This window comes from Choloepus didactylus, chromosome 10, assembly GCF_015220235.1.
Source record: "Choloepus didactylus isolate mChoDid1 chromosome 10, mChoDid1.pri, whole genome shotgun sequence".
Classification (NCBI taxonomy): domain Eukaryota; kingdom Metazoa; phylum Chordata; class Mammalia; order Pilosa; family Megalonychidae; genus Choloepus; species Choloepus didactylus.
This window is the reverse complement of record NC_051316.1, coordinates 29,302,915-29,325,093: the sequence shown is the minus strand read 5'-3', so window position 1 is coordinate 29,325,093 and position 22,179 is coordinate 29,302,915. Positions and strand designations below refer to the sequence as shown.

The following is a 22,179-nucleotide window of genomic DNA, read 5'->3' as shown; positions in this document are numbered from 1 at the left end:
AGTGAGTTCTCCCCCACTTTGTCTTTGTGGTGTGTGGGGGTCTGATTTTATGGGGTCCAATTGGTGCACCAAGTTTGGGTGTGTTGCTGGTGCTGTCTGCCCTGAATGTGGGGCGTGTGGCTGGGTGGTTGGGAAGGTAGGGCAGCTTTAATAATCAAACCTCCCAGGTGTTCCCAGAGATTTAAGGCTGTTGCAGGAGCCTAAGCCTTCATTTCAGTCTTTCCACCGATTGTCTCTGCCACTGACCCACAAGTCCTTGGTATTCGCATAGGTTCCCTGGGATTTCCAAGCAGTTCCCCCTTCCCAGTTGTGCTCTTCCAGGACCTCAGCTGAGGGAGGGCTGCACCACGTCACAAGTGTGCACTGGCCTCCAGGGAAGCCCTGGGATGCTGGGTGATGCAGGGGCCCTCCCAGCCCGCTTCCAAGACGGTTGAATGGGATACGTTAACTTCCCCCTTTTCGCACATCTCTGCCCTCCCAGCTCTGGGACAATCAGCCATGGGTGTATTAAAGGCCACTGTCCATGGCCGATATTGTAGTTTGTGTGTTGTGCTGCGGGAAAGATTCCCCATCATGCTAGGTTTCTTGGCGTGGCTCTGGGCTGTGGGTCTGGCCCCGGGCAGGAGCGTCCTTGCCCCCCTGAGGAGATGGCTGCAAGGAGTGTGTTTTTTTTTTCTCATTTTGGCTCCCCTCTGCTCTTCTGGTCTCTAGACAATCAGCAGCAGGTGTGGGAAGGGGTAGCCTCCACGCCAAACACTGAGGTATTAGCCCAGCCCACTCCCGCCGTACTTCACTGTACAGCTCTCCCCATCGTATCTGCAGCCACTCCTGGGCTTTTTTTTTTAAAGAACTAGTCTGTCTCCAAATGCCAGCCCACCATTTCCCCACACTGCAGTGCAGCTGCAGAACTTTCAGCTGACTCACTCACTCGTTTCAGAATGCAGGCTCCTGGTTTCACCAAATACACATTCCCTGTGGATTTAGCAGACCTTGTCCAGCTGGTGCATCGCTGGAAGTGGTGTTCTGCATCACTTTCTGGTTTTTATCTAGTATTTTTCATGGAGGCGTTTTTTTGCCCTGTCTCACCTAGCCGCCATCTTAGGTTCTCCAGCCTTGATTCTTTTTTTTTTTTTTTTTTTTTTAATCATCATTTTATTGAGATATATTCACATACCACGCAGTCATACAAAACAAATTGTACTTTCGATTGTTTACAGTACCATTACATAGTTGTACATTCATCACCTAAATCAATCCCCGACACCCTCATTAGCACACACACAAAAATAACAAGAATATTAATTAGAGTGAAAAAGAGCAATTGAAGTAAAAAAGAACACTGGGTACCTTTGTCTGTTTGTTTGCTTCCCCTACTTTTCTACACATCCATCCATAAACTAGACAAAGTGGAGTTTGGTCCTTATGGCATTCCCAATCCCACTGTCACCCCTCATAAGCTACATTTTTATACAACTGTCTTCGAGATTCATGGGTTCTGGGTTGTAGTTTAATAGTTTCAGGTATCCACCACCAGCTACCCCAATTCTTTAGAACCTAAAAAAGGTTGTCTAAAGTGTGCGTAAGAGTGCCCACCAGAGTGATCTCTCGGCTCGTTTTGGAATCTCTCTGCCACTGAAGCTTATTTCATTTCCTTTCACATCCCCCTTTTGGTCAAGAAGATGTTCTCCATCCCACGATGCCGGGTCTACATTCCTCCCCGGGAGTCATATTCCACGTTGCCAGGGAGATTCACTTCCCTGGGTGTCTGATCCCACGTAGGGGGGAGGGCAGTGATTTCACCTTTCAAGTTGGCTTAGCCAGAGAGAGAGGGCCACATCTGAGCAACAAAGAGGCATTCAGGAGGAGACTCTTAGGCACAAATACAGGGAGGCCTAGCCTCTCCTTTGCAGCAACCGTCTTCCCAAGGGTAAAACTTATGGTAGAGGGCTCAACCCATCAAACCACCAGTCCCCTATGTCTGTGGTCATGTTAGCAACCATGGAGGTGGGGTAGGCGAATATCCCTGCATTCTCCACAGGCTCCTCAAGGGGGCACTACATCTTTTTTTTTTTTTCCTTGTTTGTCTTTTTTCTTTTTTTTTTTTTTTTAACTTTCCCTTCTTTTTTAAATCAACTGTATGAAAAAAAAAGTTAAAAAGAAAACAAACATATAATAAAAGAACATTTCAAAGAGACCATAACAAGGGAGTAAGAAAAAGACAACTAACCTAAGATAACTGCTTAACTTCCAACATGTTCCTACTTTACCCCAAGAAAGTTACATAATATAGCAACATTTCAGTGAACTTGTTCCTACTACATCCATCAGAAATTAACAGACCATAGTCATTTCTGGGCATCCCCAGAACGTTAAATAGCTTATCTGTTCTTCTTGGATTATTGTTCCCCCTTCCTTAATTGCTCTCTACTGCTAGTTCCCCTACATTCTACATTATAAACCATTTGTTTTACATTTTTCAAAGTTCACATTAGTGGTAGCATATAATATTTCTCTTTTTGTGCCTGGCTTATTTCGCTCAGCATTATGTCTTCAAGGTTCATCCATGTTGTCATATGTTTCACGAGATCGTTCCTTCTTACTGCCGCGTAGTATTCCATCGTGTGTATATACCACATTTTATTTATCCACTCATCTGTTGAAGGACATTTGGGTTGTTTCCATCTCTTGGCAATTGTGAATAATGCTGCTATGAACATTGGCGTGCAGATATCTGTTCGTGTCACTGCTTTCCGATCTTCCGGGTATATACCGAGAAGTGCAATCGCTGGATCGAATGGTAGCTCTATATCTAGTTTTCTAAGGAACTGCCAGACTGACTTCCAGAGTGGCTGAACCATTATACAGTCCCACCAACAATGAATAAGAGTTCCAATTTCTCCACATCCCCTCCAGCATTTGTAGTTTCCTGTTTGTTTAATGGCAGCCATTCTAACCGGTGTTAGATGGTATCTCATTGTGGTCTTAATTTGCATCTCTCTAATAGCTAGTGAAGCTGAACATTTTTTCATGTGTTTCTTGGCCATTTGTATTTCCTCTTCAGAGAACTGTCTTTTCATATCTTTTGCCCATTTTATAATTGGGCTGTCTGTACTACTGTCATTGAGTTGTAGGATTTCTTTGTATATGCAAGATATCAGTCTTTTGTCAGATACATGGTTTCCAAAAATTTTTTCCCATTGAGTTGGCTGCCTCTTTACCTTTTTGAGAAATTCCTTTGAGGTGCAGAAACTTCTAAGCTTGAGGAGTTCCCATTTATCTATTTTCTCTTTTGTTGCTTGTGCTTTGGGTGTAAAGTCTAGGAAGTGGCCTCCTAATACAAGGTCTTGAAGATGTTTTCCTACATTATCTTCTAGGAGTTTTATGGTACTTTCTTTTATATTGAGATCTTTGGTCCATTTTGAGTTAATTTTTGTGTAGGGGGTGAGGTAGGGGTCCTCTTTCATTCTTTTGGATATGGATATCCAACCCTCCCAGCCCCATTTGTTGAAAAGACCATTATGGCTCAGTTCGGTGACTTTGGGGGCCTTATCAAAGATCAGTCGGCCATAGATCTGAGGGTCTATCTCTGAATTCTCAATTCGATTCCATTGATCTATATGTCTATCTTTGTGCCAGTACCATGCTGTTTTGGCAACTGTGGCTTTATAATAAGCTTCAAAGTCAGGGAGTGTAAGTCCTCCCACTTTGTTTTTCTTTTTTAGAGTGTCTTTAGCAATTCGAGGCATCTTCCCTTTCCAAATAAATTTGATAACTAGCTTTTCCAAGTCTGCAAAGTAGGTTGTTGGAATTTTGATTGGGATTGCATTGAATCTGTAGATGAGTTTGGGTAGAATTGACATCTTAATGACATTTAGCCTTCCTATCCATGAACATGGAATATTTTTCCATCTTTTAAGGTCCCCTTCTATTTCTTTTAGTAGAGTTATGTAGTTTTCTTTGTATAGATCTTTTACATCTTTGGTTAAGTTTATTCCTAGGTACTTGATTTTTTTAGTTGCTATTGAAAATGGTATCTTTTTCTTGAGTGTCTCTTCAGTTTGTTCATTTCTAGCATATAGAAACATTACTGACTTATGTGCATTAATCTTGTATCCCGCTACTTTGCTAAATTTGTTTATTAGCTCTAGTAGGTGTATCGTTGATTTCTCAGGGTTTTCTAGATATAAGATCATATCATCTGCAAACAATGACAGTTTTACTTCTTCTTTTCCAATTTGGATGCCTTTTATTTCTTTGTCTTGCCGGATTGCCCTGGCTAGCACTTCCAGCACAATGTTGAATAACAGTGGTGACAGCGGGCATCCTTGTCTTGTTCCTGATCTTAGAGGGAAGGCTTTCAGTCTCTCACCATTGAGTACTGTGCTGGCTGTGGGTTTTTCATATATGCTCTTTATGATGTTGAGGAAGTTTCCTTCAATTCCTACCTTTTGAAGTGTTTTTATCAAAAAGGGATGTTGGATTTTGTCAAATGCTTTTTCAGCATCTATTGAGATGATCAATTGATTTTTCCCTTTCGAGTTTTTAATGTGTTGTAATACATTGATTGTTTTTCTTATGTTGAACCATCCTTGCATGCCTGGAATGAACCCCACTTGGTCATGGTGTATGATTTTTTTAATGTGTCTTTGGATTCGATTTGCAAGTATTTTGTTGAGGATTTTTGCATCTATATTCATTAGGGAGATTGGCCGGTAGTTTTCCTTTTTTGTAGCATCTTTGCCTGGTTTTGGTATTAGATTGATGTTAGCTTCATAAAATGAGTTAGGTAGTGTTCCATTTTTTTCAATGTTTTGAAAGAGTTTGAGTAAGATTGGTGTCAGTTCTTTCTGGAAAGTTTGGTAGAATTCCCCTGTGAAGCCATCTGGCCCTGGGCATTTATTTGTGGGAAGATTTTTGATGACTGATTGGATCTCTTTGCTTGTGATGGGTTGGTTGAGGTCTTCTATTTCTTCTCTGGTCAGTCTAGGTTGTTCATATGTTTCCAGGAAATTGTCCATTTCTTCTACATTATCCAGTTTGTTGCCATACAGTTGTTCATAATATCCTCTTATAATTTTGTTAATTTCTTCAGGATCTGCAGTTATGTCACCTTTTTCATTCATTATTTTGTTTATATGGGTCTTCTCTCTTTTTGATTTTGTCAGTCTAGCTAGGGGCTTGTCAATCTTGTTGATCTTCTCAAAGAACCAACTTTTGGTGATATTTATCCTCTCTATTGTTTTTTTGTTCTCTATGTCATTTATTTCTGCTTTAATCCTTGTTATTTCTTTTCTTGTACTTGGTTTAGGATTGGTTTGCTGTTCATTTTCTAGCTTCTTCAGTTGATCCATTAGTTCTTTGATTTTGGCTCTTTCTTCCTTTTTAATATATGCGTTTAGTGCTATAAATTTCCCCCTTAGCACTGCTTTTGCTGCATCCCATAGGTTTTGGTATGTTGTGTTCTCATTTTCATTCGTCTCTATATATTTAGCAATTTCTCTTGCTATTTCTTCTTTAACCCACTGATTGTTTAGGAGTGTGTTGTTTAACCTCCAGGTATTTGTGAATTTTCTAAGTCTCTGATGGTTATTGACTTCTAATTGTATTCCATTGTGGTCAGAGAATGTGCTTTGAATAATTTCAATCTTTTTAAATTTATTGAGGCTTGTTTTATGTCCCAGCATATGATCTATTCTGGAGAAAGTTCCGTGAGCACTAGAAAAGTATGTGTATCCTGGTGATTTGGGATGTAATGTCCTGTAGATGTCTGTTAAATCTAATTCATTTATCAGATTGTTTAGGTTTTCAATTTCCTTATTGGTCTTCTGTCTGGTTGATCTATCTATAGGAGAGAGTGATGTGTTGAAGTCTCCCACAATTATTGTGGAAACATCAATTGCTTCCTTTAGTTTTGCCAATGTTTCTCTCATGTATTTTGTGGCACCTTGATTGGGTGCGTAGACATTTACGATTGTTATCTCTTCTTGCTGAATTGCCCCTTTTATTAGTATGTAGTGGCCTTCTTTGTCTCTCAAAACATCCCTGCATTTGAAGTCTATTTTATCTGAGATTAATATTGCTACACCTGCTTTCTTTTGGCTGTAGCTTGCATGAAATATTTTTTCCATCCTTTCACTTTCAGTTTCTTTGTGTCCCTGTGTCTAAGATGAGTCTCTTGTATGCAACATATTGATGGTTCATTTTTTTTGATCCATTCTGCGAATCTATATCTTTTAATTGGGGAGTTTAATCCATTTACATTCAACGTTAAAACCGTGAAGGCATTTCTTGAATCGGCCATCTTATCCTTTGGATTATGTTTGCCATATTTTTCCCTCTCTCTATTAATATCCTTTATTGTACCCATACCGAATCTCTTTAGTACTGAACCTTTCTCCAGGTCTCTCTGTCCTGTCTTTGTTTCTCTGTCTGTAGGGCTCCCTTTAGTATCTCCAGTAGGGCAGGTCTCTTGTTAGCAAATTCTCTCAGCATTTCTTTGTCTGTGAAAAATTTAAGCTCTCCCTCAAATTTGAAGGAGAGCTTTGCTGGATAAAGTATTCTTGGCTGGAAATTCCTCTCACTCAGAATTTTAAATATATCGTGCCACTGCCTTCTTGCCTCCATGGTGGCTGCTGAGTAGTCACTACTTAGTCTTATGCTGTTTCCTTTGTATGTGGTGAATTGCTTTTCTCTTGCTGCTTTCAGAACTTGCTCCTTCTCTTCTATGTTTGACAGTGTGATCAGTATATGTCTCGGAGTGGGTTTTTTTGGATTTATTCTATTTGGAGTTCGCTGAGCATTTATGATTTGTGTATTTATGTTGTTTAGAAGATTTGGGAAGTTTTCCCCAACAATTTCTTTGAATACTCTTCCTAGACCTTTACCCTTTTCTTCCCCTTCTGGGACACCAATGAGTCTTATATTCGGATGTTTCATATTATCTATCATATCCCTGAGGTCCATTTCGAGTTTTTTCAATTTTTTTCCCCATTCTTTCTTTTATGCTTTCATTTTCCATTCTGTCATCTTCCAGGTCACTGATTCGTTGTTCAACTTCCTCTAGTCTTGTACTATGAGTATCCAGAATCTTTTTAATTTGGTCAACAGTTTCTTTAATTTCCATAAGATCATCCATTTTTTTATTTAGTCTTGCAATGTCTTCTTTATGCTCTTCTAGGGTCTTCTTGATTTCCTTCATATCCCGTACTATGGTCTCATTGTTCATCTTTAGTTCTTTGAGTAGCTGCTCTAGGTGCTGTGTCTCTTCTGGTCTTTTGATTTGGGTGCTTGGGCTTGGGTTATCCATATCGTCTGGTTTTTTCATATGCTTTATAATTTTCTGTTGTTTTTGGCCTCGTGGCATTTGCTGAACTTGATAGGGTTCTTTTAGGGTTTGTAGACCAGTTGAAGTCCTTATCTCTAATTTATCAGATCTACAGCTTCGTGGAGTACACTTTCTCTAACTAACCAGCAGGTGGCGTCCACGAGCCACCTGTTCTCCACAAGCCAGATCTCCCCTGCTTAGCCTTTTTGGTGAGTGGGGGAGTGAGTCTTGTGGGGCCCAATTGGTGTACCAAGCTTGCGTGTGTAGTTGGTGTTGCCTGCCCTGTATGTGGGGCATGTTTCTGGGCAGTCGGGGAGGGGGGGTGGCCCTAACAATCAAATCTCCCTGATGATCCTAGAGTTTTAAAGCTGCTGCAATAGTCTAATCCTTCAGTTCAGTCCTGCCACAGTTTGTCTCTGCCACTGACCCACAAGTCCTTGGTATTGGCGTATGGCTCCTGAGACTTGCAAGTGGGCCCCTCTTCCAGGCTGTGCACCCCGGGTCCTCTGTTGAGGGATGACTGTGCTATGTCACAGGTGAGTGCCGTCCCCCCAGGGCAGTTCTGGGCTGCTGGGCTGTGTTGGGAGGCTCCCAGTCTGCTCAAATGATGGCTGAATGGGGCTCTGTTAATTCACACTGCTCCCCCTTCCCAGCTCTGGGACATTCAGCTGAGGTTGCAGGGAAGGCTATTGTCCACGCCCAGTTTTGTGGTGTGTGCCTGTTATTTGAAGCACTTCCGTCACACTGGGTTGTCTGGGGCAGCTCTGGGCTATGGGGCTGGCGATGGGCAGGAGTGTTTCCTGTCCACCAGGATGGTGGCTGTGAGCGGACACCCCCCTTTTCTTGGGAAGTTGTGTTGTTTAGTGAATTTTCTCAGCCACTGGATTATTGCCTTTTGTCTCAGAGCTCTCTTAGTTCTGCTCTTGACTTGACGTGCCCAAATTTCAATTCTTTGAAGCTTTCTGTATTGAGCGTCTTAGAGTAATTGTTTTAGAAAAAGCAAAAAGGATTTAAAAAAAAAAAAAAACAAAAAAAAAAAACGGCCCTCCTCAGAGATCTAATGGGTTATTGAAATGCTAATAGACAAAGCAACCAGGGCCATTAAGGAAAGGTGCACAGGGCAGAGAGATCAGCTTTGCTTCGGGATTTGCATATGCGCCTCAAGGCCTGATCTCCGCCCTTCCCCTTTCTGTGTTCACCAGAACTCCAAAAATCCTCTGCTTTTATTTTGGAGTTTTTCGTGTTGTTTTTTTTTCTATGCCTGTCTCCTCTCTGCTGGGCTGGCTGCTCTCCGAGTCTCTGGTGTCTGGTCTCAGTCTATCTATGGTTGGAGTTTGAATCAGTAGAATGAGTTTCCGATAAGAGCAGCCACTGCAATTCTCCCTTCTCCTTCCCGGAGCTGACAGCCCCTCCTCCCCCGGGACAGCCTGGCAGGGAGGGGCGCAGGTCCCCTGGCCGCAAAAACTTACAGATTTCGCTGATCTCAGCAGTTCCACGTTTTCATGAGTGTTGTATGAAGTATGCCCAAAGACAGATTGCTCTGTGGTGTCCAGTCCACGCAGTTCCTGGCTTTTTACCTACTTTCCTGGAGGAGTAACTAAAACATACAGCTCACCAGTCTGCCATCTTGCCTCCAGCCTTGATTCTTGAAGACAGTTGTGTAACTATGTAGCTTACATGGTGTGACTGTGTGGTTGTGAAAACCTTGTGGCTCATACTCCCTTTATCCAGTGTATAGATGGATGAGTAGGAAAATGGGGACAAAAGCTAAATGAAAAATAGGGTGGGGTGGGGGGGATAGAATGATTTGTGTGTTCTTTTTTACTTTTATTTTTTATTCTTATTTTTGTTCTTTGTGGTGTAAGGAAAATGTTCAAAAATTGATTGGAGTGATGAATGCACAACTATATGATGGTACTGTGAACAGTTGATTGTAAACCATGGATGATTGTATGGTATGTGAATATATCTCAATAAAACTGATTTTTTTTTTTAAATAAGGGCAGACCCCACCACTAGAAGAAATGGAAAATTCTCCAAATATTAGGTGGAAGGGGGGGCACTTTTAGAAAAATACAAAAATACATTCAATAGATTTGTGCATTTCACAGTATGTAAACTTAACCTTAAAATATGTCTGTATGTTTGTATTGAACTCTAGTTAAAGATGCTCATGTTTAAGTGTTTAAAGGTGAAGGGTACTGCTGTCTGCAACTTACTTTGAAAAGCATCCAAAAATAAGATGGTTGACGGATGTGTGGATGGATAGATGGCTAGATAAGTAGATATCTGATAAAGCAAATATAGCAAAATTTTAAGAGTAAAGAATCTAGGTGGTAGGCAAATGGGTGTTCACTGTACAATCCTCTCAATTTCCAAATGTTTATAGACTATCATAATAAAGTTTTGGGAGAAAATGAAAAAAAAAAAAAAGATCATGTCTCTTCTGCGGTCCATTACAGTTTCAAAACAGGACACCAAGATCATCACCCTTTAGTACCCTTAGCAGCAAAAGCTAACTGGAGAAAAGTGAAGTGCTGTAAATTGCTTAGCAAGACTCATATACAACACCCACAACTTTCTTACCCATTCAGTGGAGTGACAGGTTTTGCATTTAGAACACAGTCATGGTTAAAGGCATTAGGTATACAAAGATATCTAGTGATCTGAATTGCTAAATAAATGGAAAGAAACAATGGGCTAAGAAGAAGTAGCAGGCCTCCTTACAGTGCATGACTCCAAACTGAAAAGAAACAGATAAACAAGTGTGGAGTAAGGGTCACGTTCAGGCACCAAACAACACCCACAACATGCCCATTATTTCTGTTGGAAATTTTCAAAAGGGAGACATTGTCCTTCCTGAAAATGTCCAAAGATCAAGGCCTGTACTCTGCAGGAGGCAAAATAATCCCATTTTGCAATGCAAAATACACCCACAGGTGCTCCTGCTGCAATTCAAAGGAACCACCCTCACTCCATCCCCAGACCCAGCGCATGCACACACACACCCCTCTTCCCCTGATTCTAATTTTATTAACTTTAAAAAGGCAGAAGCTGTCCTTGTGTTCCACAGGTAAGTTTCGGCTCCTGCCAGCAGATGGCAGGAATAATCAGCACTTAGATGCTGGAGCTCATAATGGAACTAAAAAAACAGGGTTCTGGAAGGAACCACAGGAACACCTAATCAACACTGCATTTAAAGATGGGGGACAGTGGCTTAGGACACTGTGATCAAGGTCACACATGTTATCAGGGGCCCTAAGGACTACATCCCCACCCCCACCCTGTTTTTCACCAACTGCTGAATTTCATTTTTAACTATGTATTGTAGAAAATGTCAGCATCCATAAAACTGGGAGAATAGTAAAATGAATTCCCAAGTACCCATCAGCCAACTTCAGCAATGAGCAACATTTTGCTATCTTCCATTCTCCATCTCTGTGTCTCTGTGTAAAATTTTTCCCCTTAGTATATTTGTACAAGTACCCATAGATACTGTGTTGCTGGTTACTGTGTATCACTAGTGCAACATTAAAATCATTGTAAGTCATTGATTCAACAGCTAAGTTTTAGTGTCTGCTATGTGCAAGGCACTATAAGGTAATATGTAAGCAACTGTAACACAACAGGGAAAGTGGTAATTGTAACATCAATACTTCTACTCTGGGTGTGCTGTCAGTAACATTTTATTCATATTCATACACTGTTGTGATGTTTCAATAAATGGAGAATGAACTAAAAGTTGGAATTGTTTTTTGAGATGCTTGGGACCAGCATTTCATTTAAATTTAAAATGAAAGTCATACACTTGTTCTTTTTCTAAAGACAGTCAAGTTCTCAGGTGATAGGGAGAGCAAGGGACATTTCCTGAAAAGGTGTAGAAACCTGCCTGACAGCCTTTATGAGTTGATTTATTTGCACTTTAGTACCCTGTAAAAAGGCTAGTTGGAATGAAATGGGAGAAAAGTTAGGCCCCCCAAAAACAATAGAAGGGAAATGAGCTGGGTGTGTTTCTCATCTGGAAGTTTGGAACTCCAGACACTCCTGCAGAAGCAAACCACACTCAGTCCCTTCAAGTAAAACCAAGTTAGACTCACGAAAGAAGGCATTTTCCTTATGCTTAGGAATACCAGATAGTGCTTCAAACCAGAGGAAACTCATTCTGAAAAGTTCATAAATCCAATCTCTAAGAATAAAGTCATCCAGCCTGTTTACTACATTTTGCTTTACAAATTGATATGTGATGTAGAAAGGAGATTGGATCCCACATGATAGCATATCCAGCTCTGCTCATGGAAAGTTACACAGACTAGGCAAGTTCAGTTGTCCTCTCTTCTCTTCTTCAAGTTGGACCACACAGAGCTTTCCTATCAGAACAAAACAAAAGAATTCATTGGTTATTACCTGAATCAGATGACTCAGGGACACTCGTACCTCATATCCCTCAAAAAATCCATCTTTCATTGATGGAACATTCTCAGTTTTTTGCTCTAACATTTTATTTTTCCAATCTGTACTTTTTCTTTAGGATGATGAAGACTTTCTTGAAAACAAGAACACCTCAGTAAACAACAGCTCACTAAGGAGTAGAGTTGTGCAAAACAGAGAGCAAGAAAACACCAAGCAGGTATGGCTGGGCCACTGCCACATAAAGCTGTAACTATGGTAACCGCTGGGCAACAAGGTACCTGAAAATGGTAGGAATAGAAGCATGGCTCTCAGCTGGCGCTCTGAGCAATGAATTAAATGGTAATTATGAGTTTGCAAAGCAGAGTCATGAAGAAAACACATATGCCCAAACAAAGACATTTTGTTTTTATGCATCTGTCCTGCACGTTCCCTCACGGGTTCAGAACCAAGGCTTTCTCTAGCACTTCATTATTATGGATTCCCAAGCTCCCCAAGGCAAAAAGCACTGGCTTAAACAAATACATCTGAATTTTAAGACAAGAAAGAAGGGCTCTAAGATGTGTTTCTAAACTGGATTCCATCATAACTGAGGGCTCCTTCATGAAACCTACGAATAAGATTGAAGGGTCTCTGCTCCCCTGCCTACCCCCAATGTCACAATGCTACTTTTATTCCTTTTATATATTGAACATGTGGGTAGGATTTCATTTGAAGAAAACCTTCTGCTGCTAAAACGTGAGCAAATCACCCGCATAGATCATCCTTTAAAAGTAATTCTGGGTGCCTATTATGGTGCCATTTAGTGTGAGGAATTTTCTCATTATAAAAGCAAGATTTTGTTTAAAGTAGAAAATTTGGAAAATTATCACAGTATAATTTGGAAAATTTTAAAAAGATCTGTAATTCCAGAAAAAAAAAAAAGTGCCTAAAATCTTGGAATATAGCCTTCCACTATTTTTTTTTTATGCAAACATACATCTACATGCATGAGTCACCTATCTTGGAATCATGCTATGCATATTATTTGGCATCTATCTATTTCACTTAATGTATTGTAAAACTATTCATGTCACTCAATTTTCTTCAACAAACAAAAAAGAAAACAATAGGAATGCTGGATATTCCACAAATAGCAGATAATTTGGGGGGCAGTGTCAGTGCAAGAAAATAACTATGACCATTTAACCCCCATATTTAGCGATGTTTGACTATTGGCCAAGCTTGTGTTAGACAGAGAAGATGAATAAGGCTCATCGTCACACCTGCAGCATGGGCTCAGCTATTGTCTCTCCCAACTGGTCTCGCTTGCCTTCCTCATTCTTGGGGTCCAGCCCCAGAAAATGAAGATAGTCTGAGTGGAAGAAGTATAATGGAGATTGGCATTAATGGACTATAAGTGGAGATATGTCCATGATTTATTTCTATGATCTTTTATTTTTTTAAAAGTAAAGAGAATCAGAGACCTTGCAGGGTATGACAGGAAACAGAAGCTGAGATTTGGCATTATCCCTCTTAGCATATGTTCCAAGCAGATACACATCTGCACACTTTCCTCTTCCCTTGCTACTGCTTACAATAGCTGGACCTATTTCTTGAGACGTTATTGCAAAATGGAGGGAGATAAGAAACCCTGGGAACAGGACGGGTCATGATATTTGAGAGCTCAAACTGCACCTAGAAGGACGGATTGCCCGCGAAACATGGTCCGAGTATATAAGTCACTCAGTTAATGAGAGTTGGGGTTAGCTGAGTAAGGGAAATATTCCACTTTAGCCCAACTGATGGAAGGACCCTAGGTCCCAAGGGGATGTTCTTCAGTCCTTGATGGTGCTGAGTTAGTGTTCACATCTGCAGACCAAGCCAGGAAAATAAAAACAGCTTTGATCTCCGTCCTTCCAAAACTGGTGCTGGCAGAGTCAAAAGAGAGATTTATGAAGCCTGTGGTCTTAACTTCATCTAGCACTTGCCTGAAAACAGAGCCAGAGTTGAATGATGATGGCAGAGCAGGAGCAGAAAGTAAAATATGAGCCTGCTTCTCCAAGAAAAGGAGAAATACCAATGACTCCTTTAGAAGGAGATGAAAAGTGGGACCCTGAATGCATTATGATTTGTAAGGGGGGAAAAGTGTCTGTGCAATAGATAATAGAAGCCATCTTCTTTCATAATCATTTAGAAGGAATTTTTGAAAGTTCTTTGCCAAGATTCTGAGCAGAAGAAATCAGGGTGTATTATACCCTGGATGGCTGTCATTCCATCTCTGTTCCTATGTTTGATTTCCAGGGAGAAGAATGTACCATTGCCATTGAGCAGGAACCTCCAAAAAATAGAGAAGACACGGAGGACGACCAAGACACACATCAAAAGGGGTACCATTTTTAAACCAGAGAAATAACCACATCTGCCTCCTGTTTGGGTCTGCTACTTTGTCTTACTCTCATATAATTTTTAACATTTATTATGATGTATTGGAGATTGTCACCACCACCAATCCCCCTCCCCGCTACCTACCGAATGCCATTTTTGGAAAATTGATCGATCTAGAGGATAATCAATGTGGCAAATTCAAACTGCTGCTGTCCTGGGAACCCAATTTGCTAGATTTGAATTCACCCATGACAGTCTTCTAATTAAAGACATAAATTACCAACCAATTTTTCCAGTCCATTCAAAGATAAGTTAGCTCACCTTCTGAGTGTCAAGCAGTAAGCAACTGGTCTCTCAAAACTCAATGTACTTTAAATTCCAGCATACCTGAAGGTATTCCACTATAGCCCCATGAAGCAGGAGAGGCAAGATTATTATTTTTCAGGCAAGGGAAATGAAGCTCAGAGAAGTGACTTATCCGAAAAAAGCCCAGTCAACTAGAGAGGAATAGAGTCAGGCCAAAATTTCTGATTCTGATTCCTAATCCCAGATTGTCTGGTACTCTACCATAACACAACAGTATTTGTCCATTTTCTAAACTCCTATTTAAATTTGATTTAAATTTCTGTGTCTCTGGGACACTTTATTTTGATGTATTAGAAAACATCTCTGCAATTGGTCAAAATTAGGATTGGGAGCTCTTGTCACATATACATCATCAAGAATATTTACCATCTCAGAAACCTGAGTTTAGTTTCATCCCTCATTTTACTTTATGAGTCTCCAACCCTGTGGGCTGAGAAATTCCCTTGGGTGGCCAGACGTACTCAGTTTACACTTAATGTTAATGGAACTGAAACCACCACCAGGAGGTGAGTCCTGCAGTCTAGAAAACCAAATGGGCTATTTCCAGCTACTTTATGCAGAGTCTGATTGCTGTAATGGGCTATACACATCCCCTGCAATTTAAAAAGCTGATAAATCTAACCCGAAGTAGACAGAAGTGCCCTATTAAACGTCACCCTCTACCCCTGCTACTTTCAACACTGAGGATAAAAGCATCATTAGCCTTTCCTAAAGTTAGACCATGAAAAAGTTAGCCTTCACTGCACTTTATGCCCTCAGTATCTTCTAGAGCAGTGTTTTTAATTCTCAGTATACATATTCACACATACACGTATATTAAAGCAAAAGTTTCATGAAATAATACCTATCATTACTATGTGGGATGCACACTAATAGTTGCTTTTTTTTCCCCAAAATGATGGTTATGTTGCACTGTGTGGACTTCACAACTCACTACTGGATCCCAACCCATGGTTGTAAAATACTCTTCCAGCTAAGCAATATGTACTCCCATCTCATCTATCTTATTAATTCAGTAAATGCCTGTTGAGTGCCCGTAATTTCCAAAGTCTTAATACTTTTGCTGTAAGGTTCACAGACATCTGTTCTCCAGGAGGTTTAGTCAGTCATGGGTCCATAGCAAATACAATCAGAGAGGAGACAGGAAGGATAAAGCACAGCAGGATGCCTTTGCCTGAGGAGATCTAAGAAGGCTTTATGGAAGCTGGGGCTTGAGCTGTGCCCCAAAGCTGAAGTAGTCTCCAACTTGAACATGTGGGCATGTCCGGAGAGGAAGGGAATGGGGGGCACTAACCAAAGGGAAAAGAGGTCTCCCAGCTAAGCAATTAAGTAGGAAAGGTGCCTGAAGTTTGGGAATCATTTGCATGTAATGAAAAGCATTTGCTTTAGAAATGCTGACCAATGGCCACGAAATGGCAACGACTAAATATGCAAGTGAATCCCTTGCACCAAGCCTCGAGTGAAAACAGAGAGGAGAGGCCTCCATTAGAAGCAGCATTAAGGGAAAATGCACCTGCCCGGAAGCCGGGATTCAGTTCAGACACAGAGAAGACCAGGTGCTTCCCGGGAGACGCAGAGGACAGTGGTTATGGGCTCAGCCCTATGGCCCTTCCAGACTCACCCCTGGGGGCAGGGGACACCATCCCCTCCAGAAGACATGATCAGACACACACTTTGCTCACACGTTACCCGCCTACCGTATAACAGAGCCCAGAACTGAAACAAAAACATGCCAACGATTCCAGAACTTCTAGAAAGAAACCGATTACAATCATTGGTACAATCCATTACAAATCCAAGGAATTCTACTTTACATTTCAAATACCCAGTGACGTCTGTCAGTCTCAGATGAAGGAGGATGGTAATCACCGATAGGGAACCACCAACTTGCTAGAACTTAATGGAACAAGGGGGGATCACAGAGTTGGGTGAATTTTTATCTTTTAATAACCACTGGCTGAAAACTACTGGAGGCCTTTATAGACTAGCTAGAAACACTCTCCTCCAGTGATTTGTTTCTTCTTCTGGTGAGTCATCCGTCTCCCCTGTTCTGTGTGTTTTCTGCATCTCTATAACCCCTCAGGACTTAGCATACGCAACCAGTAGACACTGATCCAGGCCACGGCTGGTTTCAGTATAAAATGAAATGATGTTTCCCATTCTTCTCCATAGGACATAAACCCCAGGGCTTAGTGCTTTGTTGTTTGTTTCATCAAGGCAGCCACGGAATCCAGCCTTAGCATACCATTCAATTTCATGTTTTTGATATTTATTTCTGTCTGCCTTTATGCTTTTGTGTTGTTACAGATACCTGGAAAAGAAGTACGATGAGGTTTGTGATTTTTTTAGGAAACATAAAACCACCCTTCGGTATATCATCTGGGGCATTTTATTAGCAGGTGAATAACAAATATCTCTTTTTGGGGGTCCCCCAAGTATGGGTTTTCTGTGGAAAGAAAATAGATCTCCCCTTCCCCTGGATTGCACTGAATCATCTAGAGAGTCAGAGAAGTAATTGAGAAGCTTCTGAGCTTGGGTTGTGATGGGACACCTACATCCTCTGTCCTATTTATGATCCAGTGGCTAATTTTTTTTGAGGCATTTTGTTTCACGGCTAAGGTAGAATGTAACAGGGTGAATTGTTGAATACAAATTCAGAAAGCGACAATCTTTAGAGAAAGTCCTTTGGTGGGTTCATTTTTCTACTCAAGTTTAAGCTGAATCTGAGCTGCAAATCAGGAGAACAATTCTTCTTTGCCAGGGGTTGCTTAAGCAACCTTTCTCTGACAGCCTGAATGCTAGGGAAAAAAATGATTAGTAAGAAGTGAGTGGCTCAGTGGCCAAGCATCAAGATTCAAGAACACAGAAAGATCTGTAAGAGGAAAGACCTAGCCCTCTGCCCTCTTAGCTTTCATGGTGAGAATATTAGGGCAATGCCCACATCAAGATCATCCTGCATTCAGTAGTTTCTTGATTAAACCTCCCCTTGCATGAGCCAGATCGATGGCTGCCAACTGGTCTCCAGCCAAGCATTGGTGATGCTCAGTTTTGCATTTGTTTCCTGGACAGGCTACCTGAGTGTGGTGATTGCAGCTTGTGTGCTGGACTTCCACAGAGCCCTTCCTCTTTTTGTGATCACCATGATTATCATCTTCTTTGTTATCTGGGATTACCTGATGGCCAAATATGAAGACCGAATTGATGCATTCCTGTCGCCCAGTAAAAGGCTTCTTGACGGCCATTGGTTCTGGCTAAAGTGGTAAAAACAGTTGGTTCTTTTATTCCATTTGAGAGGGATGTTAGTCTTTTCTAACACCTGTTCCAAAACTTGTTCTGAACTTGGTTGCTCATTTAGGGCATATGAGGAATAATCTGGGAATTATCTGTTATAATGCCTTTTTTATAACCTAGCAAATAATCTGTAATAATGCCTTTGTTTTACTAACAGGAAGCCAAGGCAATAAGGCAATGTGTTCCATTGTCCCTATAGACTACCTGGATTTCAAGTGCTAGCAAATGATAAAATATTACCCAAAAATGGAGAGAAAGCTATGCACCCATATATCAAGAAGTAGGCATTAACACTAATGCAAAATGTTATTAAGAGGGAAAAGTACATGTGAGGGAGGGGGATATATGGGAAGTTTGTATTTCCTGCATGAGGTTTCAGTAAACCTACAAGTGCTAAATAAAAATATTTAAAAAGTAGAAGCAATTGTTAAGTAATAAGCAGGAATGGCTTTATAGCTTTCCAATGTGTCAGTGTAAAGACAATGATTATGAGCAACAGATAATGTCTGTGCTGGCATAGGATGGGGAACAGTAGCCCAAATGCCACTTAATCTCAAAACCTGTTTATAAAGACTCAGTTCTAACTCACTAGGAAAGTTAGCTACGAAATTGGAAGGACAAAGGATGGAAATTGCTGGCAACATGTCTGTAAAGATCAACCACTTTTTTTACAACATCCTTTTTTTTCTCATACAAGTTATACATATTCTTGAAAATTTTTTTTCAAAATGGGAATCATGGAATATAGTCAACCTTGGATTTACTTTTTAAATTGATAGTTCGTCTATGGTTGACCGTTTATTTTATTTAAGTTTTTTTATTATTTAAAATGTTGTGATGAACATCTCTGTACATAAACCTTTCTCCCCCCACCCCCACCCCCACTTTCTGTCCCTGACTTTTGCATGGCTTTAAAAATTGCTTTGATGTTGAGGAACACTAACACTTTTTTGTGCAACCAGTATGTTGAAAAATCATGATCAAGGACTGTGTTCAAAGTACAACTGCATTTTTTTCCCCACCCATCATTCTTTCTATCTCATCCAGTGGGAGCTATCTACTTCCATTTGTATAAAAATGTTAGAAGCCCATGACCTTTCTGCTCACTCTTAGTTAATTGGTGACATGCTTTTAATATTTAGGTAGACCAGTCTCATATAATAATGAAAACTGTGAACTTGATTAAATGTTCCATAATTCCTCTCCAGCTTAGTTCTGCTCTCAGGAGGAAGCTTGCTTTCTCCCTTCTCTCTGTTACCTGTTCCTCCACCAGATTCAAAGCCAGGAGAGAAGTCAGGCCCTCTGGGTGTGAGGCTGGTCTCCTTGGGAGGATGGACCTGTGAATTAGTAAAGCAGACTTTTTCCTACCAGATCCCCATTTCCTGCAAGTAGCTGCTTGGGGCTTTTCCCTCAGCGTCTTTCTGTGAGCCCGTCTCTTCCACCAGGAGGTCCTGTTGGGTAAGACCCAGAACCAGTTCTCCCCAGTGTGGTCCACTTGGGCTCCGTCAGGAATCCTCACACATCCTTGGCCCTGGTAAACTCAGGAAGTACAGTTCCAAGCACAGCACCTTCTCTGTCTCTGCCATTAAAGCAGCAAGTCTACTAAAATCCCCAAGAGGAGTTAGACCCCAGTTTAAAGTCCAATTTAGCTCTCTTAGGCTCAGATAAGGTTCTCCGAGTGTAGAGAATATATTTCAAGTTTTCCCTTAGAGCATTTCTCATTAGGCTTGGGAAGAAGGTAATACCTCACCCAGCCCCAAAATGGAGGTAAGGACTCCCAGTAGCTCTCCAAGAAATCTCCCCACTGCCTTCCCTCTCTGAATACCTTTTCTCCTCTCTGACCTCATGATGTATCCTTGACCCTGGCCCAGGGTCAATCTCAGGGGCCATCTACCTGTGAATCTACACCAGGGCATCGCTCATTACTAGCTGCAGTTGGGAATGCCCCATCCTCTTTCTTGCATTTTTAGCAATTTGTTTGTGAAGTTTTTTGACATGCCCAAGACTTCTTTAATGCAATCAGATCTACTTATCTCTTTTATGATTTATTCCATGGTTTTCAAGCATAAAAGTCTATATACAACAAAGCATCCTGTAGGGAAAATATGTAAAATATGAATTGACTTGCCTTTGTGCTAAATGGCCAAGACCTCAAACCCAGAACAGTTAGAAAGTGAGCACAGCTATTCTGTGCTTGAAGTAGTCCACACAAGGTAGGAGGATTATGTATAAAAATTAATGGATCTTCTTTCCCTTGTTCTTAGAAAAGGAAAAAATCAAATGGTGGATTAAGGGGGGTATGTTGCTTAATTCTTTGACTGCTGGCTTTTATAGCCACAACCAAAGAGGGTCTGTTGCAATTTCTGGAAGCACAACTTCCTAGTGTGGGAGTGTGTTACTCTTGTTAATATCATTTGTTTGTTAGATTAAGTTTGATTATGGTTTTCAAGCTAGCACAAGAAATGATGACAATGCATCATTTCCCATTCTCTTAGGGTGATTTGGATCTCACTAATCCTGTGGGTTATTCTCTGGCTGATCCTTGACACGGCCAAATTGGGCCAACAGCAGCTGGTGTCTTTTGGTGGGCTTATAATGTACATTGTCCTGGTATTTCTATTTTCCAAGCATCCAACCAGAGTAAGTATGACATCAATCTTTTTTTCTTTCTTTTCTTCCCTTGTGTAAACTGCTTGAAAAAATGATTGTGAGAGAATTTAACTATTATTCAATATAATTTCTTACCTTGTTAGGATATTTTAAGTGGCTAGGGTAGCCTTCTTGCCGAACTTTCAGAATACTATCTGCTACTCTCACATTTTTCACTCTCAATAATTTTCCAGTTACCCAACCAGTAGGATTTTCCTCCCCTGTCAAGCCTTCTTTCTATTCATGTACACAGTATGCCCCGTCAAACACACATACAAAGGAAACTCGTCTATTTTATTCCAGATTCCCCCAGACCAGAAAATAATCTAGTATTCTATCATTGGATTCTGCAGTTTATCAAATTTCTACTTTGCAATTTGGACTTGTGTACCCCAAAACTCTGTCCTCAATATCATTAAACCGCTTTGTTCATACTGAACCGGATTCTCATCCTTGTTCTGTCAAGCTGTAACCCACTAAATGGGCAAGAATTCTGAGACATTGAGCTTCCATACGCAACTCACAATAGCACACTCTAGAAGATTTTACTGGCTGAAAGGTTGACCTAAGAAAAAAACATTGATCCAAGACCTAATATGATCCAAATTGTGTTGGGTGGGACACCTCTGTTTTTTGTGCCTCCTTCCCATAGTCCTTTACAGGCCACTCATCTCAGGTCCAAAAATGAAAGGAGATAATGGGCCATTACTGCTGTACTCCAAGATCTGCATTCGAGTTCATTGATTCCTTTTAAAGTGAAATGAGAGCCCCTGAACAGGGTTGAACACCTAATTCATTTACAAATGGTCAGATCAACAAACCCTGGATGCAAACGGAAAATAATTTATAAGGTCAACCAGGAAGACCAGTTCCTTCCAACTTTATGGCTTTTCTTATACTACTTACTCTTGATTTTTAATATATACTTTGATGGGTCTAAAGGCTTCAAATTCAGGTTTATGAAGAGGGCATACAATGCTGAGTTTTTGAGGTGGGATATGTCATGGGATTCTCTGCTCATGACTTCCTTGGCTTCCCCACAAACGGATCACAGGAGACATTCAAGAAGGCTCTCTAGGCCATGCATTTGCTTCCAAGGAAACAGTGATCCTCTGAGCATTTATTCCAAGTTCAGCATTACTGTTCTAATATAGGATCTCTTAATTTTTCTGCATAGGTTTACTGGAGACCTATCTTTTGGGGAATTGGTTTACAGTTTCTTTTTGGGCTCTTAATTCTGAGGACTAAACTTGGATTTATGGCTTTCGATTGGTTGGGCAGACAAGTTCAGGTAAGTTTGGTTCAAAAGAACGCTTTGCTTTTATAATGCTTTCAACATTTGGATGTAATTCTCAGTACATGTTAGAAATAGGTTTATTTGTCTCCATTAGTTGATCCAAATTTTAATCCTATAGTGTGAGTTAGACAAATAATTTTGTTTAGTTGGAATATGTTAATCTGATTAGTTTATCAATATCACTTCCACCCCTTACTGCTATCATCTGCTACATCACTCCCCTATCACTATTTTCCCCTTTATCCCACCCAAAGCTTTTCAATGTCACACTTCTAAACTGCTCCTCCAAACAGAGAAATAGGCTTTCTTTGCATCTTGTGGTAACTATTGCTACCCATGTGCCATCGATAACTTGCTGGTACAAATTACTACACTGGCTTATTCCTAAGCATCCTGGAGTCAAACTAAATGTCAGAAACAACAGAAAATCTGAATGCAGGTAAAGTTAAAAATACACTTCCCTTCCATTGACTGGAGG

General features: G+C 40.7%; 1 protein-coding gene across 3 annotated transcripts in view; it reads left to right on the top strand.

Annotated features, from left to right (window-relative positions):
• SLC28A3 (solute carrier family 28 member 3) overlaps positions 1-22,179 on the top strand; it is a 73,408-nt gene that overhangs the window by 29,533 nt on the left and 21,696 nt on the right. For all 3 annotated transcript variants that reach the window (XR_005210600.1, XM_037796852.1, XM_037796851.1), the window contains exons 3-8: positions 11,853-11,951; positions 14,015-14,100; positions 16,772-16,863; positions 17,534-17,723; positions 20,251-20,395; positions 21,582-21,695. Coding sequence is in view for 2 of the 3 variants with exons in the window: in XM_037796852.1 (XP_037652780.1) it covers positions 11,853-11,951; positions 14,015-14,100; positions 16,772-16,863; positions 17,534-17,723; positions 20,251-20,395; positions 21,582-21,695 (726 nt within the window). In the remaining variant the exon portion in view is untranslated. The remainder of the gene's footprint in view (positions 1-11,852; positions 11,952-14,014; positions 14,101-16,771; positions 16,864-17,533; positions 17,724-20,250; positions 20,396-21,581; positions 21,696-22,179) is intronic.